The sequence below is a fragment of the Notothenia rossii genome (assembly GCF_949606895.1).
Source record: "Notothenia rossii genome assembly, chromosome: 1".
NCBI lineage: Eukaryota > Metazoa > Chordata > Actinopteri > Perciformes > Nototheniidae > Notothenia > Notothenia rossii.
The window spans coordinates 42,777,781-42,802,509 of record NC_136912.1 but is presented as its reverse complement, the minus strand read 5'-3'; the positions used below and the strand labels follow the sequence as shown (position 1 = coordinate 42,802,509).

At 41.7% G+C, this 24,729-nt stretch overlaps 1 protein-coding gene across 1 annotated transcript in view; it reads left to right on the top strand.

Annotated features, from left to right (window-relative positions):
* The window catches only part of rptor (regulatory associated protein of MTOR, complex 1), a 259,618-nt gene that overhangs the window by 47,945 nt on the left and 186,944 nt on the right, over nt 1–24,729 (top strand). The window contains exon 4 of the mRNA XM_079649716.1: nt 6,237–6,319. Coding sequence (XP_079505842.1) covers nt 6,237–6,319 — 83 coding nt within the window. The remainder of the gene's footprint in view (nt 1–6,236; nt 6,320–24,729) is intronic.

The following is a 24,729-nucleotide window of genomic DNA, read 5'->3' as shown; positions in this document are numbered from 1 at the left end:
CCCCACATAAAAAACATCACCCGGAATGCATTCTTTGTACTGTCTTAAAACCTTTCCTTGGAATATGTTGTGAATTGTAAGGTGTCCTTGGGTGCTTTGGAAGGCGCCCCTAAATAGAATGAATTATCATTATTATTTATTATCTGAAACGATAACTTTTAATAACGTTTTCCAGTCACTTGCCCCATGCATTCAGCAGCAGCAGGCCATTCACTTTGATTTGATCATCATTTCGACAATAAATAAATGCTACATAAAAGTTATCTTACACATTTTATCTAACCATCTCCGTTTCTAACTTTCAATATATTTTAAAAGAGATCTCTCTCTCTCATCTGCGTGCGGGGGCGGGGCCTGACAGACACGCTGCATCTCTCTCTCGCTCACAGACATGCTGCAGTGCTGTGCAGTGTGCACACAGTTCTGCTGGTAATGAATATTACATTTTGGGAGGAAACTTTTCCACCAATAATTCCAATAAGTATTCCAAAATGTATTCACTTCAGGTTTACGAAAGTAACTGTAATCAGATTACTCGTTTTTCAAATGTAACACCAGCTGAATACAGTTAGCCTACTTGATTTTTGTATTCTGATTACGTAACGCCGTTACATGTATTCCGTTACAACTACAACCCAACCCTGCTTCTAGGCTACTGTCCCGCAGCTCCAGCCTCTCTGTTGGACTCTGTCGCAGCGGGGCTGCTGCTGTGGTGCCGAGCGCACAAAGCAGACTCTTCACAACGAAGGATCACTTCTTCTTCAAGGCAGGGAAGGTTTTGCAGTACGCAGTCTACTGTCCCGCAGCTGCTGCCTCTCTGTTGGACTCCGGTACTGCACCTTACTCACGAGACGTTGTAAAAAATGGGTGGGGGGGCGAACGCACTAACCACTCCGCCAACGCCACAGTCATCCCCGTCGTTCGGGCCGGATGAGAATTTCTGGCGGGCCGGATGTTGGTTGTCACTGGCCTATACGATAATTTTCTGATAACGATGAAATAGCCCCGCATCCCTCTCCCCACGTCTCCTGTTCAGAGATCAGCTGCTGGGCTGTCAGAAGAGGGGGAGGAAAAGAGAGGCTCTGTTTATTATTCTTATATTATTATATAGTCATTTGTTTTAAAGCTCAATAAATAACAAATAAGACCTTTGAACGGCACTTTTCACATTTTGTCCGGAAGATTTAAACTTTAACGGAGATGTTGACCGGCGAAAGAAAATGTTAACGGAAACTCTGCCGCATGGTTCCCTCGTCCCTTGGAAGAGGCGGAGAGGTGGGTGTTTTTCATCTGCTGGTGGACTAACCGGAGAGATTTACAGCAGGAGCACACGCCGCCCACCACGGAGAATAAACAGAAGAGCAAACATAATCCGGGGTCTTCTTCGCTTCTTTTGGTGTATTTTGTGGCGGCAGCAGTGCCACTTACAGGCCCGGCCTATGTACTACAGCGTTTCCAGCGGGTCGAGCGGTGTCGTGTGAACGGACACGTTCAATTAATCAAATGCGTTTTAACGGAATACTTTTTTGAAAACGTATACGGTGCGTAAACGCAAACGTTCCCGTAAACGCAAACGTTCCCGTGTAAATGGGGTCTTACTCGAGGGGAATTGGAAGTTAAATGGAAGTGGTTGCAAAACTTAATACCACATCTCCGGTGTGGGAATATTTTGGATTTAAGCCAACAAGGCGAACCTACGGACTTCAATGAGCCGGGCTGTGTGTCGCATTTGTTCTAAAAAGGTAGCAACAAAAGCTAGCAATACGAGCAACCTTAATATAAACTGCACCTGAAACACAACCTACCCATTCCGTGTTCCCAGATGGGAGCAAACACGGCAGCTCGAGAGCCCCCACCTTCCCTACAGTTTGCAATCAAAGATGAATTTGTCCGACAATGCAAACATGTTGGTGTTCCTTGCGCGAAATCTTTGAAATACAGATTTGGATATGGCCTGTTGAGGCATCTGGGTCTTTGTATGGACAGTGGACTTTACATTTGACTGTTTTTTTAAGGAGGGTTTCTTTGCGTGTGAGACAATGTGTGCTCATATTTATTTATATATATATATACATATGAGCACACATTGTCTCACAAGCAAAAAAAAACTCCTTAAAACAACAGTCAAGTATGTATATATATATATTTCATTTCATTTCATTTTTATTTGTCCCGCTCATGGTACGCAAAACCAAATATACAATAATTGCCACAAAACATGACTACCAACACACCATTGAGCGAAAAGGAGCAGGGAGAAGAATAAAAAGTTATGTGACCTGTCCCTTTCTAAAACAAACAACTAAATACAAATAGATGGTCTGCCCTTCATGATAATATTTTTTTCTTTTTCACAGCCAAACATAACAGTATCTTAGGATACTAAGAGAAACACAAAAAAAAAAAACGTATTTCCCACTTAACGGAAAGAAACAAAACAACACCAAAACATCACATGTTCAGTGGGGCAAAAAAGTATTTAGTCAGCCACCAATTGTGCAAGTTCTCCCACTTAAAAAGATGAGAGGCCTGTAATTTTCATCCTAGGTATACTTCAACTATGAGGGACAGAATGGGGGGAAAGAATCCAGGAAATCACATTGTAGGATTTTTAATGAATTAATTGGTAAATTCCTCTGTAAAATAAGTATTTGGTAACCTACAAACAAACAAGATTTCTGGCTCTCACAGACCTGTAACTTCTTCTTTAAGAGCCTCCTCTGTCCTCCACTTGTTAACTATATTAATGGCACCTGTTTGAACTCGTTATCAGTATAAAAGACACCTGTCCACAACCTCAAACAGTCACACTCCAAACTCCACTATGGCCAAGACCAAAGAGCTGTCAAAGGACACCAGAAACAAAATTGTAGACCTGCACCAGGCTGGGAAGACTGAATCTGCAATAGGTAAGCAGCTTGGTGTGAAGAAAAATCAACTGTGGGAGCAATTATTAGAAAATGGAAGACATACAAGACCACTGATAATCTCCCTCGATCTGGGGCTCCACGCAAGATCTCACCCCGTGGGGTCAAAATGATCACAGGAACGGTGAGCAAAAATTCCAGAACCACACGGGGGGACCTAGTCAATGACCTGCAGAGAGCTGGGACCAAAGTAACAAAGGCTACCATCAGTAACACACTACGCCGCCAGGGACTCAAATCCTGCAGTGCCAGACGTGTCCCCCTGCTTAAGCCAGTACATGTCCAGGCCCGTCTGAAGTTTGCTAGAGAGCATTTAGATGATCCAGAAGAGGATTGGGAGAATGTCATATGGTCAGATGAAACAAAAATAGAACTTTTTGGTAAAAACTCAACTAGACGTGTTTGGAGGAGAAAGAATACTGAGTTGCATCCAAAGAACACCATACCTACTGTGAAACATGGGGGTGGAAACATCATGCTTTGGGGCTGTTTTTCTGCAAAGGAACCAGGACGACTGATCCGTGTAAATGAAAGAATGAATGGGGCCATGTATCGTGAGATTTTGAGTGACAACCTCCTTCCATTAGCAAGGGCATTAAAGATGAAACTTGGCTGGATCTTTCAGCATGACAATGATCCCAAACACACCGCCCGGGCAACGAAGGAGTGGCCTCGTAAGAAGCATTTCAAGGTCCTGGAGTGGCCTAGCCAGTCTCCAGATCTCAACCCCATAGAAAGTCTTTGGAGGGAGTTGAAAGTCCGTGTTGCCCAGCGACAGCCCCAAAACATCACTGCTCTAGACGAGATCTGCATGGAGGAATGGGCCAAAATACCAGTAACAGTGTGTGGAAACCTTGTGAAGACTTACAGAAAACGTTTGACCTCTGTCATTGCCAACAAAGGGTATATAACAAAGTATTGAGATGAACTTTTGTTATTGACCAAATACTTATTTTCCACCATAATTTGCAAATAAATTCTTAAAAAATCAGACAATGTGATTTTCTGGATTTTTTTTCTTCCTCTTTTTACCTCTCATAGTTGAGGTATACCTAGGATGAATATTACAGTACTCTCATCTTTTTAAGTGGGAGAACTTGCACAATTGGTGGCTGACTAAATACTTTTTTGCCCCACTGTATAAGGAAAAGAAAAGAAAGTGCAACACCCTCATCTGATATATATATATATACTATACATACTATGAGAGAGAGCTCTGTTTTCCAGCCTGAGTCTATTTAATTGATTGTTTTTGTTGTGTGTGATTTTAATTAATTTGTAAAAATTAAATGTATTTGTTTTATTTATTATATATAATTTATATATTTTAATATTATTTCACATTTCATTTGCAATGTTGAATAAAAAGTTCTGTCTGAAATGATGTACTTGAATTATTATTATATATTATCATTATGTCACTGGTCTAAAGGCCCGGACACACCAAGCCGATATTGGCCGTCGATGGGCGTCAGGCCGACGATGAGCGTCGACACGCCCTACTCAGATTGGTGTGTCCCGCACCGTTGTGTCTTGTCAGCCGTGCCAACACCTTTTCGGCCGAAACCCCACCGATTCAACATGTCGAATCGGTGGGCAGTCGGCTAAAGGCTGTCTGCAAAATAAATCATTGATTGGCTGTTCAGCTAGAGCAGGGGTCGGCAACCCCTGGCACCGTAACCAGTGGCACACTAGGAATAAGTGGAATAAGTATGCAAAAATATTTAAATTGTATTTTCGGATCCTGAATGAGACCGCCGCCAGAGCGCGTCTCCCCGTTACCGGCAGAAGGAAGCCATGCACGCAACGCAGCACCGCTCTCTTTAACTCCGGGCGACTTTCTGCTGCTTTCCTCCGTGGTGCAGTGCTGATCGTTTCACCACAGAGGAAAGCACTTCACAAATTGCAGTACCCATAAGGAGCTGTACAAATGCCGCAGTTTTTGCGTGGCTTTGTCTTTAGTTGAAAGCCCAGTGGTGATCTGCTCATCTCTCATCGAAATAATATGCTACAAAGGGGCGGACTGGCCATCTGTGTGTTGAACTTTCCAGTCAGCTCCCAGACCGTAGTCGAGGAAACAGGGGGGGATGACTCTCTGTCGTCTCCCAGGGCAGAAGCAACAAGCTTCAGGTTCAATAACCCATTTTAGCTTAAATAACTGGAGAGAGGCGAGCTCTTCTTGGGGGGCCGTTGCATTTATTTAGTTGTTCTTCTGTTTCACAAATTACATCACAGACTCGTTTCACTTCCAGAAACATACACACACACACTCGCTCACTCTCGCCCTACCATCCACACACACACATGCACACGCCACACCCCTCTCTCTCTCTTAAAGGGACAGCGATCTCATCTCACTCATAACATGTATGTTCTGGAGAATCACAGAACGGACGATCGTCCTTATTATTATGCCGTTTAAACCAATTGTATACATTTGTTTGTTAAATTTGGCATCATGTAAGTTGCGCTTACAGGTCCACAAACTGCTTCCCCGCAGCAAGGCTCCCCCCGCCCTCCTGTTGACAGTTCACGAGCGTCAAGCTCCTCAACCCCCCACCTCCCCCCCATTGATAATGCACGCTGATACATTTTTTTTTTTTCATATCAAAAAGGTTGCAGACCCCTGAGCTAGAGAATCAGTGCATGAGAAGCGAAACGGAAGTGAGGGACCCAAACAAACTATTAAATCTGAGATTTCATTTAACTCCAGCTCTCGACACAGGTTCGGGAAAACCCCATGAGCTTCTCGTTGTAGTGAAGTGAGTGAAAATGGAACGCACACGCTATTTGTTGTTTGTTTATATCACGCAGTCTGTTCTTCTTCTCTCGGTGTATCACGCAGTCTGTCTTCCGGTTGTTGCCTCTTTTGAATGACGAATACACACTACCGCTGCCTGCCTGTAAGGAAAGTTATTGCCACTCACGCATGTGCAGTTCATATGTGCTTCTTGGCCATTGGCTGAAGTCTTTGCGGTGTGTTCCAGTGCAAAACATGGCCAAGACGCAGGAGACGCGAGGCGACACAACAGTCGGGGGTCCGTCTGTGTCAGTTCTTTGGTGTCAGCTTGGTGTGTCCGGGCCTTAAAATGGTCTCACAACGGTGCCGACAATACTATCGTTTATCGCAATAATTTCCGGGAAAATGTATCGTCCAACAAAATTAATTATCGTGACAGGCCTAGAAACATGCATCTCTTCCAGGTGTTTGGTTCAGATTGAGTGTGTGACTTTGACCCGTTTGCTTTGTGTGAATTAATGTTTTTACTCTGTGTGAATTAATGTTTTTACTCTGTGTTTTCTTGCCAGATCCTCTGTCCATGAGTCCACAGAAGGCCCTGGAGACCATAGGGGCCAATCTGCAGAAGCAATATGAAAACTGGCAACCAAGGGTGAGTGGGTTTATCCAATTATTTTGAATGTTCTTATTATAACACAATGACCGCATACTTATTGACACCACCTAAGGATACATACAGAGTCAAAGCAAATAAGCCTTCCAAGAAAAACTAAGAAATGATATGAATCATTAGCAATCCAACACACTATTAAAGTTTGTTTCTTTGGCATCAATTAAGCCTTTCATTTGTCGATGCTTTCAGAATAGTCAGCGAATGAGTGTGTTTGATGTTCAAGCCAAGTCCACGAACCATATAAATGTTGGACACACTACTACTATAGTATTAGTTAGTTGGGGCTTTTGACACAATGGCATCTATTGATTTTTCCAATGATTTCTCTGGGTATCACTTTCAAGATATCAGTTTCTTCTCTCTGATGGTTTCAAGTTCTGAATGTGAAGAATCTAAAATGTGCATGCCTGCAGACAAAACATTGTGATGCGACTGAAAGAAAGGACAGTTACTGCAGCTGTCATGCTTACTGTGGCTTTTCACTTGTATGTATTTGGTTATCATGGATATGGGACTTTGGATTTATTATAAATATCCCATTGTGTCAGGTCTAATAGACCATCTGTATGCATGTATGCAAACAAAAACACATGCTTTAGAGAGTAATTCATATTTGTGTATGTGTTCTTGTAAATTCAAGTGTTACAAGTTTATGTGCGTACATGCATTCCTATCAGTGGTCGTTCTGGTAGTTCAAATGGTATGTAAATCTGCTCAGCTTCTAGCTGAAAGCAAGCTCAGTGTTTTCCTAGAGGCTCCTCAGTCTGTTGTTCATGCTTTAGGGCTTGAGCATATGGCAAGGGCAGACCCCCACCTTCCTTAAAAATACTTGTGTAAGAATTCCCCACCCAAAGAACTGTATGACGTCCAACTTCCCAATTTGTAACAACAAGCTGACAGGTTCCATTGAAAGGCAGCATTAGATGGCACTCAATCATTTGCTTTCATTACAAAATCAGATGTCACTGTAACGATGCATCTGGAATAGAGTAAAATGTATGTTAGCAGAATAAAAAAAAAAAGCGTTTTAGACCTCCATTAATTTGTCTCTTTTCGATTTCAAGATTGAACATACACCGCAGCAGGTGCAACAATATAAGGCTACTTGATTCAAATAACCTGCCAATTTGACAGCAAATTAAAGCATCACCAAGGCCACAGTCCTCCAATTAGTGAATACATTTAGAAACGTATATCTATTTTCAGAGTGTCCGCTGTGTTCATTGTGTCACAGTATATGGAGCTCTGCCCTTTAATGTCCACGGACACACCAGCAGCTTCTGCTTTGCCCGCTAATTATTGTCCACTCTTTTACTAAATCAGGACCTGTTCATCTTACTTTTTTTCTTACTTGATGAAACTTGAAATACAATGAAGTACAATACTGACTTGTATGTTAGGTGATCCTAAGGTGATCATATGTTTCTTGTAGGCATTTATAAGTTGGATACCAAATGCACTAGTAGATGAATTTGACGACACTTAATTGTGGTGCATACCATGTTTGACTCGTTCCTATATATCAGGGGTGTCAAACTCATTTTCTTCTCGGGCCACATCAGCATTATGGTTGCACTCAAAGGGCCGGTTGTAACTTTAAGACTATATCGAAATACATATATAAATGTTTAATATATATAAAATAATTTATTATATTACATTATTGCCTCTGCATTTGATTAATATCAGATAGGGTAATAACCTCATAATTAGCTACGTCTGAAAGCAGAAGTCTGGGGCAAAAAATTCAATTCTCTTCAGTGAGAATGTCACAAAATGATTTAAAAAGAAAAGTCAAATTCTGGAAAAAAAAGTCAAAATCAACAAAAAAAGAGGAAGATTCTGAGAAACAAGTCAAATTCTAAGAAAAAGGTCAAATGCCAGATGCATTGTGGGACTTGTAGTTTATGGGCAACGTGCTTCTGTAAATATGCATGTAACCGTATAATAAACATACTATATTCTTTCCAAGCTCTTATGGGGCCACATAAAATGAAGTCACGGGCCGGATTTGGCCCCCGGGCCTTGAGTTTGACACCCCTGCTATATATCTTTCTGTACACTTTGCTCTGTGAAATACTGTATGTGTCCTTTGGGAAGTTAAAGAGAAAACATAATCAAACACTTGGAATATGATCCGAGGGTTTGGGCTGTGTTGCATTGGCAGATATTGGATTTCATCTGCATTTCAAACCGCCTGTGAATACATCTTGAATCCGGTCAGAAAGCATTGGATGTCTTCTTGTTTCCCCCCTTTTTGTAGCAAATGTCTGTTTCGTATAAGATTAGTTGAAAAAGTAAGATTTCAGCTGTGAAAGTTGAGGAAGATGGAGGATTGTTTGTATGCCAGGTGGAGAGGCTAAGCTGAAAGACGAGGGGGGAAGAAAGAGGACAGCTTGTTTTGTCTTGACTGTGGAAACCTACTTAGCCACAAAAAAGATCTTTAAATGATGATGTAAAATAAGATGTGGCTGTTGGTGAGATAGTCAACCTGAGGAAAGAGGAGATGGAGGAAGATGTGTCTCTAGAGAGGGCAGCTAAAGGAATTTAGGCTCGGGCTCTGGAGGTCAGCAGCAAATGGCGGTAGGAGTGCAGGAGGAGGAGTGGGAGGGTGAGAAAGCGGTTCCTTATTTTTTCCAACCAGCAGACTCACAGCTCCACACCGCAGAGCAGCGTTCGCCAACACACCTTACATAAACTCATGATAAAGCAATCAATTTCACGGCGGCTATACACCTGCTTTGTCACTGCGTCATAAATCTTTCAATAAGTTGGTCTCAGATGGGCAGAGTTGGTAAAAATTAAAACTTAAAACAAATCTAAATCAATGTCACGTCACATTTCCCTTGTGCTGGTATGCAGTCGAGCTGCCCAGAGAGTTTGTGGCTGCCAACCTGCCGTCACGAATCCATTTCTCTGTTTGCTTCTGTGCTCTTACATTAGCTCTCATGGACGGAGAGAAAAGCAAACAGTCTTGGTGGCTGCCCACTCACTCTATCCTCCAACACTACATCACTGTAAAAAACTTGTTCTATCTGACCTTTTTCCACATCAGTGACCTTTCTTTCAATCAAGGCTCTCGTGCCCATCTGCACTTTTCCTCTTCATGTTTGTACCGATCCTTTTTGCCCGTGTGTATTCAGCTTTGGATAAATGATGTTTCGAAGCCTTTCTGCCTCTCGTTGGCGCGGAGCTGAGAACTCTCATGCAGATTATCCAACAAACTGTCCAGCAGCATATGTGATACGACCGGACTTCAGTTAGCGCAGTGAACCAGACACACCTCATCGACATAACACCTCAATACCTGTGTTTTGACCTCAGGGAAGTTACATTATTGGCGCAAATCAAAGCCTTAGATGGTAATGTTATCAGGCATTTGGCCATAAAACAATATTAGTACATCAATACATGCTGTATTTGGATATGGAGGTAGATTTGTCTCAATATTACTTGTGTGGACAGATTGTCAATCCGTGTTAACAACTTTTACAAATGCAAACTAAAGATTTGTGAAATCAAAAAATTGTATTTACAAGTTAATGAAAAGCATCTGTAAATATCCATAACATTTACATCTTTCGATCAGGTAGTTGTGAATACTTATTTCTACTCTCTAGATTCCATGAGATGTGTTTTCTCTGTTAGCCTAAGCATGCTAGCATAGACAATGGCTGGATGTATTCCCCTTTATATACTCACATCACATTAGTTTTTAACTTAGGTGTTTGTTGTCTCCTCGTGTTTCTTTTTACATTATGAACTGTTTTAGCTAGAGTGCGTCTGGATTTTCTTCCAGACTCGGTGTCAGTTTGCCCCGTAATGGCCCCCAAATGCATCCAGTGTCTCGTTAATAAACTGATAATAGGCATCCTATTCCATTTAAGGGGCAGTGATGTGTACGTGGTTGCATTAGAGTTTCCAAGGCGGGAATTCAGCTGAATGATTTACAACAACAGTAGGACTATCACACATGCACTCATTTGTAAAATAACTTGTGATAGACTTTGCCTTATCTAACATTCATTTTGAGTATATAGAATTACTGCTGTTGTCTTTCGCCGGGCTCCGGTGATTGGCAAATCTGGGTGATGCCTTCTGATATGATTTAGCATGTTTGGCGTGTGTTACCATTAGCATACCGCACCGCTGTCAAACAACGCCAACACACCGTCCTCGTCCAATCCACCACTTGCACTCCATCGTTATTGTAGTCCACAGGGAACCCGAAATGTTCTCACAAAGATGATTTAAACAAAGCAGGTGGGTCTTCTAGCTCCTGTGTGTTATCTGAACTCACCATACTAACTTTCCTTCTTCTTGTATTTTTTTTGATGTGCAAGTTATCTGCTGTCCTGATTTCAATGGGGAGCTCATTCCACCATTTTGGAGCCAGGATAGCAAACCCACGTGTTTTTGCTGATGGGAACTTGGGTCCCCCTCGCAGTGCGGGTGCAGCGAGCTGTTTGGCTGATGCAGAGCGAAGTGCACGCGCTGGGGTGTACAGTTTAACCATGTCCTGGATGTAGGAAGGGCCAGATCCATTCGCAGCATGGTATGCAAGTACCAATGTTTTGAAGTGGATTCTAGCAATTACTGGAAGCCAGTGAAGGGAGCGGAGGAGCGGAGTGGTGTGGGAAAATGTTGGAAGGTTGAAGACCAGACGAGCCGCTGCATTCTGGATGAGCTGCAGAGGTCGGATGGCACATGTAGGTAGACCAGCCAGGAGGGAGTTGCAGTAGTCTAGGCGTGAGATGACGAGAGCCTGGACCAGAACTTGCGTCGGTTTCTGGGTCAGGTGGGGAGTTATCCTCCTGATGTTGTAAAGCGTGTATCTGCAGCAGCGGGTTGTAGCAGCGATGCTTGCAGTGAAGGGCAGTTTGTTATCTAGGGTCACACCCAGATTCCTTGCAGTCTGAGTCGGGGAAACAACAGAGGTGCCGATGTTGATTGTTAGGTCAAGAGTGGGACAATCTTTTCCCGGAAGGAAAAGCAGTTCAGTCTTGTCAAGGTTGAGCTTGAGGTGATGAGCAGACATCCACTGAGAGATGTCAGCTAGACAAGCAGATATGCGTGCGACGACCTGGGTCTCTGAGCGGGGAAAGGACATAATTAATTGGATGTCGTCAGCGTAGCAGTGGTATTAAAAACCATGCGGGCTAATGACTGATCCGAGCGAGTTTGTGTACAAGGAGAAGAGGAGGGGACCGAAAACAGAGCCCTGAGGGACCCCTGTAGTTAATTGACAAGGGTCGGATTCGGACCCTCTCCAAGTTACCCTGTAGGTGCGGTCTTTGAGGTATGAGGTGAGGAGGGAAAGTGCAGTGCCTGAAACTCCAAGTTTTTGGAGAGTGCAAAGGAGGATCTGATGGTTCACCGTGTCGAATGCAGCAGACAGGTCCAAAAGGATGATGACAGAGGAGAGGGAGACTGCTTTGGCAGTGTGCAGTTCCTCAGAGACAGCAAGGAGAGCAGTTTTCTGTGGAGTGACCTGCCTTGAAACCAGACTGGTGCGGATCCAGAAGGTTGTTCTCATGGAGATAACAGGAGAGTTGTTTAAAGCGCGTTCATGTGTTTTAGACAGGAACGGGAGGAGAGAGACAGGCCTGTAGTTTATAACATCAGACGGGTTGAGAGTGGGTTTCTTTAGGAGAGGGTTTACTCTTGCTTCCTTGAGATTGTTTGGAAAGTGACCAGAAGTTAGAGAAGTGTTGATGAAATGGGTGAGAAACGGTAGAATATCAGGAGCGATAGTTTGGAGGTTTGAAGGGATAGGGTCCAGAGGACAGGTGGTAGGGTGGGCAGAGGTAATGAGAGTAAGAACCTCACTTGGAGAGAGAGGGGAAAAGGAGGTTAGTGTGTGGGTGAAAGGAGGGTCTGGTGACCCAGCGGTGAGTAAAGGTGAGTCAGATAAAGAAGAGCGAATATCATCAACCTTTTTTTCAAAGTAGTTAACAAAGTCGCTTGACAGAAGGGAGGAGGGGGAAGGGGCTTTGGGAGCGTCCAAGAGGGTGAAAAAGATAGAAAATATCTTTTTAGAATTGGAATAGGAAGATTGGATCTTGAAAGAAAGTGCTTTTTGCCTGAGAGATCGAAGCAGAGGAAAGGAGAGCCTGATAGGTTAGGAGGCCGTCATGGTGTTTGGATTTCCACCGTTTCCGCTCTGCTGCCCGAAGGATGGTTCTATTAGAACGCAGTGCGTCATTTAGCCAGGGAACAGGAGGGGACTGACGAGCCTGCCGAGATTTGAGAGGATGAGAGAGTAGAGAGGAGAGTTTCTGCAGCAGAGTTTGGAGGCAGAAGTTGGAACGAGTCAGAGGAAGGGAGGGCTGAGAGCACCGATGAGGCAAAGGTAGAGGGAGAGAGGGAGCGGAGGTTACGGCGGACAGGTGCAGAATTAGAAGAGATTAGTTTGTTATGTTTGGAAAGGGGTAGAGAGAATGAAATGAAGAAGTGATCGGATGTGCGAAGCGGGTTTACAGAGAGGTTAGAAGTAGAGCAGTTCCTTGAGAATATGAGATCAAGGACATTGCCAGCTTTATGAGTTGGTGGGGATGGAGACAGTGAGAAGGCAAAGGTGGTTAACAGAGATGTTAGTTCGTCTATCTTCCCTGTCTGGAGGTTGAAGTCTCAGGGAAGTACAGCGGGAGGGCCAGTTTCAGGGATGTGTGAGAGGAGATTATCTAATTCCTCCAAGAAGTCCGCCAAGGCGCCTGGTGGATGGTAGAGAACAACAATGGTTAATTGTATAGGATGGGTTACTGTGACGGCATGGAATTCAAAGGTGGAAGGAGTGAAGTTAGGTAGCTTGAAGAGGGAAAAGCTCCAGTTGGGAGAGAGCAGGAGACCAGTGCCGCCTCCTCTGCCAGAGGGTCTGGGTGTGTGGGTGAAGGAATATGCTGTGGAGAGAGCTGCTGGGGTGGATGTGTTGGATGGAGTAATCCAGGTCTCAGTGAGAGCAAGGAAATCCAGAGACTGCAGGGAAGCGTAGCCAGAGATGAAGTCAGCCTTAGGAACGGCTGACTGGCAGTTCCACAGGCCACATGAAACTAGATGTTGGATCTCAGTGGAGCATGTGGGATAGACGAGAGCAGGCCGGTTATACCGATTAGGAGATACAGGGGGCCAGTGATAGTTGCGAGAAGACACATGAACAGGAATGGAGAAAATACACTTGATTATAGCATGAGGGGCTAGAAAACTAAATAAAAGAAAACACCAGCGATACTTAGCTCGATCAGAGTAGGATTTGCCTCCTCTTTGCCTCCCTCGTGACTCCCGCAGGACTCCAATGTCTTTGTCAGTCTTCGTCTGGCTGAAGCTGATGCTCCAGGAAAGAGCTACCTAAAATGGACACCTGATTGCTGAGTTCTCACAGCTGTGGGGCCACGCCCCTCTAATTAGTTAACTCTCTTCAGCTGATGGGCGACAGCAGTGTGTTCCTGCCTATTGTAATGCAGGGTTGAGACGCGTGACCCACTGAGACCTGTGTAACAGGTTCAGTTGAGCAGATCTGAGATTTAAAATCTCTCAAAAGCGCAGTTTTAGCTACAATAACTACAGAAAAAATTATACAGAGTAGAATAAATGAAACAAAGAAGTCTATTTAAACAAGAATATAACTTACAGTGATTGCTGAGTCAATAGGTAGTGTCGTCACCCGGTATAGATGCACACTGAGTTATTCAAATTTTAAATGCGGTATTTGAGTAAGCTGTAGGCTCCTTTTACATTTCACTTAGAGAATTCAAACAGCTCTTATCATGGCTGACACTCAGGGCTCGAGCTTAAGGACCTCCCGTCGTCCCGGGGCCGAAAAAAATAGTGTCAGGGAGGATAAAAAATAATTTGGGGACGAATTTGGGACGAGAGTTAAAATAAAAATACCATGGTAACTCTACTACAAACGGCGATGAAAATGAAATCGACTGCACGTTGTGTGTAGCACACAATTATTAAACCTCCTTGTCAACATAAACACACAAAACATTTAGCAACCCGCGAAACACACACAGAGACACACACACACACACACACACACACACACACACACACACACACACACACACACACACACACACACACACACACACACACACACACACACACACACACACACACACACACACACACACACACACACACACACGTAAACTGTGTCCATGTGCTGTCAGCCAGCCGCACAGCTGGCTGTGCCCGCGAATTCCTGGCCCGCAAATTCGCGGGTCTATCTACAGTAGGCTATGTACTGAGTGTGTGTATTTCGCGGGTTGAGTGATGTAAAATGACAATGGTATCCCGTGGAGGAATTCCGAAATGTTTTACCTTTACATCACAAAAACGCACAGCAGAACCAGACCCTGGAGCGCCGGCCTCTTTATTTACTTACTCCACTTCATCCCCTATGGGTAATAAGGCTGAGATGAGAACCCTCCATCGTATTTAGTCCTTAGCAACATGCTGCGCCTCTCCCCATGTATGGATGGGTACCGAGCCCCGGTATTAAACGGGCTCCGCCCGGGCCGGAATTATTAAAGACAGTGGTAACGTTAAGCTTCGACGTTATCTGACTTTTTATCGGTACTGGAGACATTTAAAAAATATATGTCATATGTAGTATTGCTACATAAACATTATATCGCAGTTTTAGTTTATCCAACTCCGTTTCTAATATGCAATAAGACTACAACATGCGTCTATGATGTATTTTCGAGCTTTCCAATCCAGACGAGATCTCTCTCTCCCGTCTGTGTGCGAGGGGGCGGGGCAGTTTGTAAAGGTCTCCTGACTGTGTTACAGACTGTCCTCCTGGTTAGTGGTTACTCTGGGTTCTGTCTTCAGGACAGAGTGTTGGATTTTTTTGGTTAATTGGATGGGACTTGATTTGATTCAATATTAGTAATTTTCTCGTTTGTGTGTTTGTTTAAATATATTTAGCCTTTGTCATGTGATTGACTGATTTACTCAAATAAAAAGGTTAATGAATTATCATCTAATGATTTGTATGATGTTTTATTTATGTTAAAGGTCACTTTGAATGATTTTAACTAATGATAAGTAGTAGAAAAACTAATATTTTAAATTCGGGACGGTCCACATTAATTTCGGGACGGCTTAGATTGTATTTCGGGACGGTTCCGGGAGGATGGTGAAAAAAGTTAGTCGAGAGCCCTGCAACACTATATTCTTCCGGGTTATTTCACGCAGTTCGGAATCTTCCTGTAGACAAAAAAGACTCTGGCCACAACCTTAATCACTTTATTAGTTCCTTGTGCTGTAAAATACCTTCAGTAAGTATGTGTCATAAATCCCAACATATTCAGTCTTTTTTGTTGATCCTAACAAAAAACAGCAAATTCTCCCGTTTCTTTTTATTGAGTGTGACTCTTTTTTAATTACAGTCCAGACAAGATTCAAGGCTTTTTCTTAAAAAGTTTTCTGTTCGAGATGCCTCAATTAGCTTTCAGTTTCATTTTTGCTTTTCTTCTCTGCATTCAAATTCTCTTTTCAGTTGGTTTTCTTTTCTTCTCTCTGCATGCTACACTTTTTTTTTGTCTCTTTCGGTTATATGTTTGGAAATCTAGTTTAAAATTCTGCCTTCTGGACTTGCTGGATGTTTGTTAGTCATTGAGATGAAAAGCTGCGGGCCTGTCTTGTCAAATTGTCTTTTCAAAGTCCTGCAGTACTTGCTGAACATGTTGCAGCTGCCTAACAGCTTTACACCACATCTCTGGCCAGTATAAGAGTAATTTCTTCTTCTCTGTTTTTTTCTCTATCTTTGCGTTTCCTCCGTCTCTTTCTGTATGTACTTCCCCATTCCTCACTGCAGCCTGTCCCTGCATTATGTATCAGTGAGCTGCAGCTCAAACACATTGCTAATTATTAGCTTTGAGGTGTTTTCTCATCACCGTGGAAACACCACACTTCATTGTGGTGAAGAGATTTGGTGTAGTCTCTAACAATGCAATGCATGTTTAATGCTTGTGTAATGCAGCATTTTTGTATTAGGATACTCAGATGTCATGACAACACTTTTCTTTATCCCTTAATAATGAGATGATGAACAAAGGTCTGTGGGCCAGTTGATCCCTCATAAGTAAATTGACAGATTTTTAAGTACAAATGTTTTCAATCGGCAAACGCAATAATGCAAAAATGATTATGCTTTTTTGGGGTTTTCCCCTTCGTGTAGGTTTTTGTGCATGTCAATGGTCTACAAAGGCTAAAATCCAAAAGTTTCTCTCCCAGCTTCTGGTTCAGGTTCTGAGACTCCTCCACTCTACCTCCATGCAACACCTTCACATATTTGTTCTGTTGTTCTGTGTTAACCTGTTAAGCCCCCGAGCCTGTTTTCCAGGTCTCAGGCTCGAATATGACATTCCCAGAACAAATGACCATAACTACACTTCTAAAAGGGGAAAATTAATAATCTTTTTTCTCAAAGCAATGATAAACCTATGAGTTGGATGTAGAATAGTCAGAATCAATATAGTTGTTTTTATTTTAAAGTAAATTCAGATTGAACATAGTAATAAAATGTAAATGATTGTGTCCGTCCAAAAAAACCACATTACTTTTTAGTGAAAACCACCCTTGAATGATGGGATGGTAGACTAAAAGCTTTAGGAATTCAAAGTACAACATATAAGTACCCTGTATCAAGATTGGTGCAAAACAAGTGAAATTTGGCCTTTTTAGAGAGATTTAGCAACAAAAAAACCAAACACTTCTGGAGTCATTTGGGTGGATTTTCCTTATCTCTGGCCCCCCTTGGTCGATTTTGATGATTGACACCTCTTTTTAACCGCTAGAGCCAATGGAATTGAGGGAAAGTTCCACATACACACACACACGTTACCAAATAAGGAGTGAGAGAGACGTGTAGCAAAACCGGAAGCTCCGCTAACCTCTGGCAACGAATATTTATTCTCCGATTTTTGCATAAAAATTGAATTATGGATTATCAATAATTTTTTCAAAGTGACAGACACATTGGTATAACCTATGGATTAACCTTCAGCCGCGTTTTTTCTCATTTTAATGCCATTGAACAAGACTTTTGATCAGAATAACAGCTAAGGTGAGTTTTTTGCTACCTAAAGCTACGTTATGTGTTGTCTGTATTTGCTTCCCCTGTCGTGAGCTCTAATCGCTCAGTGATGAGACTTATATTTCTATAATCTGTGGAATCTCAGGATGTTATCTAAGCTTGTTTGTGCAGATCCAATAAGTATATCGATCGGTATAGCCAGGGGTGCACATAAGTGGTACACAGTTACGCATGCGCAGCAACCGTCTGAAATGCGTACCGTCACTTGTGTCACAAAGCGCATTTGCGTACCGACGTACTTGTGAAGCTTTTCCAGAAGGCGGTTAGATCACCGGACGACAGAGTCGGTTTCTGTGTGCACAGACAGGGCTGCTGTTAACGTCGGTCTGTACAGCAGCACTGCGCTAATACAGCTGATCACAACGTTCACACGCTCTGTGGTCACGAAGCTCTGCACTCCACTAGCACCCACCACATTCGCGATACAGAGGGCTTCATACTCCACTAGCTAAAAAGAAAAAGACCCACCGAAAGGGTCTTTGGGGCTTAACAGGACTTTAATTTGCATATATGTGTTTAACCAACCAACCAATAGTGATATCGATACATCCATGTGACAAGTCTAGTCTAGTAGAGTTTGTAAAACTGCCGTCACCACTGTTCTGTCTTTTGGTATTGTGTAATGTCCAGTTTTTTATCACTTCGAAAAAAGAATTTATAATTAACTGGGTGTAGATGAAAGGGTGTCAATAGTGTGCAATATTTGTATTTATAAGATACTTTGGCAACGATGATATTTTAATTTCTAAACATTGCATGCATGGTTTTGTATGAAGGAGTGTTCTCTTGTTGTGAGTTACAACAGTTTAACAACCGAAACATTTCCCATGCCTGACAGAGATATTAATCATAGTATATGAGGTGAAAAATCAGATCTGAGCATAACAATGTTTAGTCTTCTGCAGCTTATGTTTTGCTAGCATTTGGTTTTGTCTCCTCAAGAGTAGGACTCAATCCCAACATTGTAATCAAATAAAAAAGCAAAATATAACTGTAATAAATGTCTAGTTTTCCCAGTTCAAAACACAAAGAAAATCAGTTTTATGTAATATAGAGCAAAGGAAAATAGGAAATTATAATATAAAGGGGCTTACAACAGCGTTTTTCGACAGTAACACATTGATTATAAACATAGAGATTATTTTTCTGTCAATCGACTAATCGATGCAGAACATAAAATAACATTAATTGGTTTTCTCAGCTAAAATAAGTCAATGTTTCCTGGCATTGGTGATTCACACTGCAACTCGATAACCAACACCACACCATCCACTACATTATTCCCAATGGGGGACCCTCACAGCTGCCAATCCACTTCAATCCAATCTGAGTTTAATTGACGACCAGCGTGTGCAGGAAGCTGCAGAGTGAATAACGTGAAACCATCTTAATGGTCTCCCCTTGACACTCCTCATGCACTCAGTCCAATAGGGGCCACACAGGAAACCATTAGCCCACTGGAAGACTTATGGACATCGCACCAGTTCATCTACAAACAACGTGCTCCTGACGAGGGCTACCTGTCATGGCGGCAAAACGCTTGTGGGCTATGGGAGAGGCCTTATTGATCTGCTCTGTCACTGCTGCTGATCACCTCGTGAATGTCCCACTAAGCTATAGTTCATAGTCTCAAGCCATCTTGTGTTGATGGTTAGAACAACTCCAGTTTGTGCTGAGGCGTTGCAGAATGGTCATTGTTCTTCTCAGCAGTAGTAGAGGTCAATGCTCTACTAAACTAATGGTTTGAACCATAGACTGTATAAAATATGGACGTTGTCTTTTTTAAACATCCTATGTGTTTAACCATTGTGATGCTCAATGTGGACGACTCTAGCCATCGCTATCTTGTAACTCATTGGCTAATCCACCAGGCTTTAAACATATTAATTTCTTTGGTAAAGTTGGGCACTTTAACATGGGGTATATCGAGTTCAAGGGCCCATTATATGAACTGTAGTTTTTGGCTCTTCAGTGCTTAGCTTAAAGGTCAGCACTTGGATAGGACCCTAAATGGGCTGCAGGTTTGTGGAAAACGGGTTTTCATGCGTGTAGAACAGCAATTTGTTTTATTGATTAAGTAACGGCTTTTTCATAAATTCATTGGATCAATTGTTGACACATTGTTAGTGTTGCTTGCTTTAACCAAATATTAAAAGCATGTTGCATCTGCTTGGAGTCTGCTGCTCTCAGAGACTAATGGCCTCTGTGTGTCTATTATTATTATTATTATTATTATTATTATTATTATTATTATTATTATTATTATTATTATTATTATTATATCCTGACGCTGTGAGTGTGTGTTTTTGAAACCTTATTATGTGCATGTGTTGGCACAAACCTGGTGAAGAGGATGCAGAGCAGGAGGGGACAACACGGGAGGCCAGGATCTGACTCAGCGGACAGAGATTACAGATGCACCACCAACCATTCACTTTGCTTTTTTTTATTCTAGTGATGTGTAAAAATGTGACTGCATGTGCCCGCCCATCCAACAAGCTGCATGCTGAGCAGAGTGTGGGCACCGGCACAGTGGTGTGTTGAAGGACAATGGTGCAATTTGGAGGCGGATCCAATCGGAGTCTCACTTTCTGAATTTAAACTGTGACAAAAGCTGTGTTCCTTCACTTCCTGTCATCCAGCTTTTCCTCTCTGCACTGATAATCCAGAGCCTATGGTCTGCATGCTTCTGTTCTTTATTATTAAAATGACTACCCAACCAGCAGTAGCTAACATTTGACATTCAAATACTCTTTTCTTCTGTGCTTTGATTTAAAAACATCTCTCAAAACTCTCCAGACCCAGGAACTGCAAGGGAAAGTGTATATCCCCCCCCTTCATTCACACAGATTTGTCACAGCTTTTCTTTGAGAAGGATTATGAAAAGTACATCTGACAGTGGAATATTGAACTCTTGGTAAAGTCAGTTCTGCACAATGAATATAAAGGAAACACTGCTGTAGATGAAAGTCACATTAGCATTTATCTAGCCTTTGCAACATGTTTGTTCAAAAAGTTGCAGCACAACAGTATGTTCCCATTAGCAACAAAGCGTCTGCTAATAGGGATTACTGTCCTTGCTGCAGTTGCACTCGTATACAAGAATCTGGCATTACTTATTAAGAAAAGTTCCCTCTGAGTTGCTATGGGAAATAATTGTTTTCAGCTCTGACTAGTGAGACTAATACATTGTAAATACTGAGCTCTTTGTCTGTAAGCTTGATGATGTGGTGTTTTTTTTATAGCTGTCAATACAGCAATTGTGCAAAGGGCTCCTTGTTCTTCTTACAATTAAAATGATCAGATTGCACAGTCAAATAGCCTCTTACATCTTTATTTTAAATGTTAGCTTCAATTAAGTTCTTCCAATGCCCAGCAGATTGTGATTTCAGTCCCTGGTCTCATTAGCACAGAATAAAATACCTTTACATTGAGATATAGCCACTCATTTTCCTGCCACACATAATCCTTCACTCCGACTGTGAATCAACTCAATTTGTCCTTCACGTTGGCCCTTTTTGCTCGTGAATGCGGGGACCTGCACCTTTAACTCCACACTAATTAACAGAACGGCTGTCTCATAGATCATTAGTGTCCGCCTGTCTTCATCATATAGCCCCTTGCCACCCCCTCCCTCTCTAATGGCCTGCTCTCCTCTCGTGCCTTATCTCCCATGGCAGTGTGGGATATCTGTATCAAGGACCTGACCAGCAGTGGCCTTTTAACAGGCTCGTTTTCTAACATGATTTCTGCCTCGCTGTGCACTTTTAAATGTAATCACACTTAACCCTGAGATATAAAAGAGGCTTTTTATTTGATGGCAGATGGCCACTGCTTGTTAGGTGGATCCAAAGATGATGTGACAAAGATTGCATTACCTATTCTACCAGGGTAATCAAACACACCTCTGGGAAATATTGGATTACATGAAGAGTCTTGCTTGTGTAGGCTGATGCTCTAAGCATTTAGGTTTTAATTCACCAGTATTAAATAGGCTTTATTGTGCTTTTTTAGGTTTTCCCTTTCCCGTAGTGGTAATATAGTTTTATGTTTATGTAAATGGTTTGCAAATGCTAAAAGTTCGCTCCAGTGGGACCTTCTCCCACACTCTCCCCAGTCTGAAACGCCTCCATTGGACTCCTTTGTTTACTTCTGCGACAAACTGGTATGGACTACAATTAGAAAAAGCTGATTGATTCTGTATTTCAATATGATATTCAAGCTTTATGGAGCGTTATTTCTTGATCTTTGAAAAAAGCAAATGCATGGTTGTAAACTATTAAAAAAAGTAAGTAAAAGTAAAAAACAGCAAATCCATCCATCCTTCTTTTTATACAGGCTCTGACTCACTGGCTTGTTTTGTTCTGAATAATACACAGTGTGAAAAGCTTTACTTGAGTCTTTGTTCTTTCTGTAATACTGTCATGCATGGCCTTGATTCTCTAGTCGCCACACAGTAGCTGATCTCAGCCTTGATATTCTCTCCATGATAGCATTCATGTTATGCCAGCACTGGATATTTTGCTGATTTTGTACAGCATAAAACATATTCAGATAAGGGATGCATTGCTACTCAGAAGACACGGTTCGGTTTTTACCGCTTTTAGGGGAATGGTGCGAGTTCAGTACAGCAAAAACACCCCCAATGCTCAAAGATCAGTTTTTTCTTTCAGTTAACTGACTGTAGTGGAAGTGTCTAAGAACAAGAACATCCTCTTGCTTTGTATTGAAGTTGCATTTTGCACACTGGCAACTTTAGGAAACACTACAAGGCAACAAGTTATATACGCTTCAAACCTAAGAAAACATAACCATTTGAAAATACAAAAAATGCATCCAATAATACAAAATGTGTGCATTATTGCCAAGTTATTTCTACCTTGGCTATATTTAAACATTCATAGCCAAACGTGTAATCAGCTCATCGGTAGAGGCCGTTCTACGGTCAGTGTTACATTAGTCATTTTGTGACTGACTGATGCACCAATCAGCTTGCTGTAGTTACTTCACAATGTTTTGTGGTCGAGCTTGAACTTTGGTTACAAGTGACGCTTATCAATTTATAGACCGTACACTGCGATATCTCCAGCGAAAACATGACCTGTTACAGCCCATAGTCTTCACGCCATATCCCCTGCTGAAAAGTACTACCAAAGTTTGAGCCATGTAAAGAAATAGCAAATGTTAAAGTGCCCAACCATTGAAAGTTTGTGAACCATACTACTGCTTGTTCTAACATAACAAAGTCAGGACAATCCTCCAAAAACCATAAAGCCCAGCCATGCGGAGTGTGACTGGTTTTCTTTTTTCTTCCCTGTCCCGCGGCATCATTGAAGAGAACAGAGAGTCTTTTCAGGATAACAGGGGTTTATAGAGAGCCACTGGCTGTGGACAACAAATCATTATACATGTTCTCTGCCCTCTACTACTGCACCTTCACATCCTCTCTCTTCTTTTCTCATTGTGCTTTTCTTTTAGGCCAGTTACGCACTAACTCTCACTTCAGCAATTTATTGTTATTGTATAGGGGTGTAACGGTTCACAAACATTTAGGTTCGGTACGTACCTCGGTTTTTAGGTCACGGTTCGGTTCGGTACGTTTTCGGTACAGCATCAAAAATTATCACAGAACATACAATTTTTTTTTTTTTTTTTTTTAATTATTATTAAACTGTGAATAATGTATTCACTCAAATAAATACAAAATATAATAAAAGAAACATTAAGGTGCAGCATTTCGATGAACTGAAATAATCTGTATTTGAACTTTACTGTACTAGTACTCACAAAACATAAACTATTAGTTTTGGGTTTTTAATTATTATTAAACTGTCAATATTTACTCAAATAAATACAAAATATAATAAAATAAACATTAAGGTTCAGCATTTCGATGAACTGAAATAATCTGTATTTGAACTTTACTGTAGCCTACTAGTACTCACAAAACATAAACTATTAGTTTTGGGTTTTTAATTATTATTAAACTGTCAATATTCACTCAAATAAATACAAAATATAATAAAATGAACATTAAGGTGCAGCATTTCGATGAATTGAAATAATCTGTATTTGAACTTTACTGTACTAGTACCTAAGCAGCCAGTTGGACATTATGACTTGCTTGTCATTGTATTTTCATGTTTTTTTAAAGAAAAATGTACCTGTCCACATTGCTTGCCGAAAGGGCAGATCTGCTGGCACTAACAATGTCTCCTGCTGTGGAGAACATCCTCTCGCTAGGGACTGAGGTAGCAGATACAGCCATGTAGTGCTTTGCTAACATAGCAACATAAGGATATTTGGCGTTTGTAATAGCTTTGGCTCGGTCTGAACTTTTTGCGAGTACTGGCTTAAATGCTATTGGGAGTTGGGTTTGCACTTCAGTCTTTTTTCTTTTGGTACCGGTAATATTCACGTTCGGGTGATGCCTTTTCAAATGAGTGTGCAAGTTTGATGTATTGCCAGCCGCGTAACCAATTTTAGTTGAACAATGCCAACAAACAGCTTTGGTTCGGTCAACCTGTCTTTGTCCGTCATCCTTGTACGTAACTGCGAAACCAAAATGTTCCAAAACCGGAGACTTCAAGGATGCTGAAGGATTTTCGAGCTCAACTTTATCTGCGTTCGCCATTTCCTCAAATTACTGACTACATTTGAACGCATCCCTGTGACTAGCTCTCATAGTATGCCTCTCGTCCAATGAAATTACTTGCTCGCTCTCTGACGCGTCAAACCCAATGTGAGCAAATTACTCTGAATTACTTCCTAAAAGTTGTTCACGTTCTCAATTTTTTACATTTAACATTATATTCGTTCGGTACACACGTGTACCGAACCGAAGGGCCCGAATAATTTCGGTACGGGTACATGTACCGTTACCAGTGTTGGGCAAGTTACTTCCAAAATGTAATATATTACATATTACTTATTACTCTCTTTTGAAAGTAATAAGTTACATTACAATATTACTGTCTCTGAAATGTAATGAGTTACACTACTTTAGTTACTTTTTAGTTACTTTCACCAAAATAACCGCAAAAGAATAGCTAGGTATTTTAAATGCTAAAATGTAGTTAAGTGCAGCTCATTATGCATCCAGTGAAGGGCAATGTGGTATAGCATAACAACTGTGTAGGCCCTTAAGGCTACTAACAACTTGTATTACAGGGCTTAGTTGAATACTCGATTCTGATTGTAAATTCTTAACATGTGACACATTGTTAATACAGCAGTACAGACCGCTGTCAAGGACTATAATGAAGGTTAACATATTGTA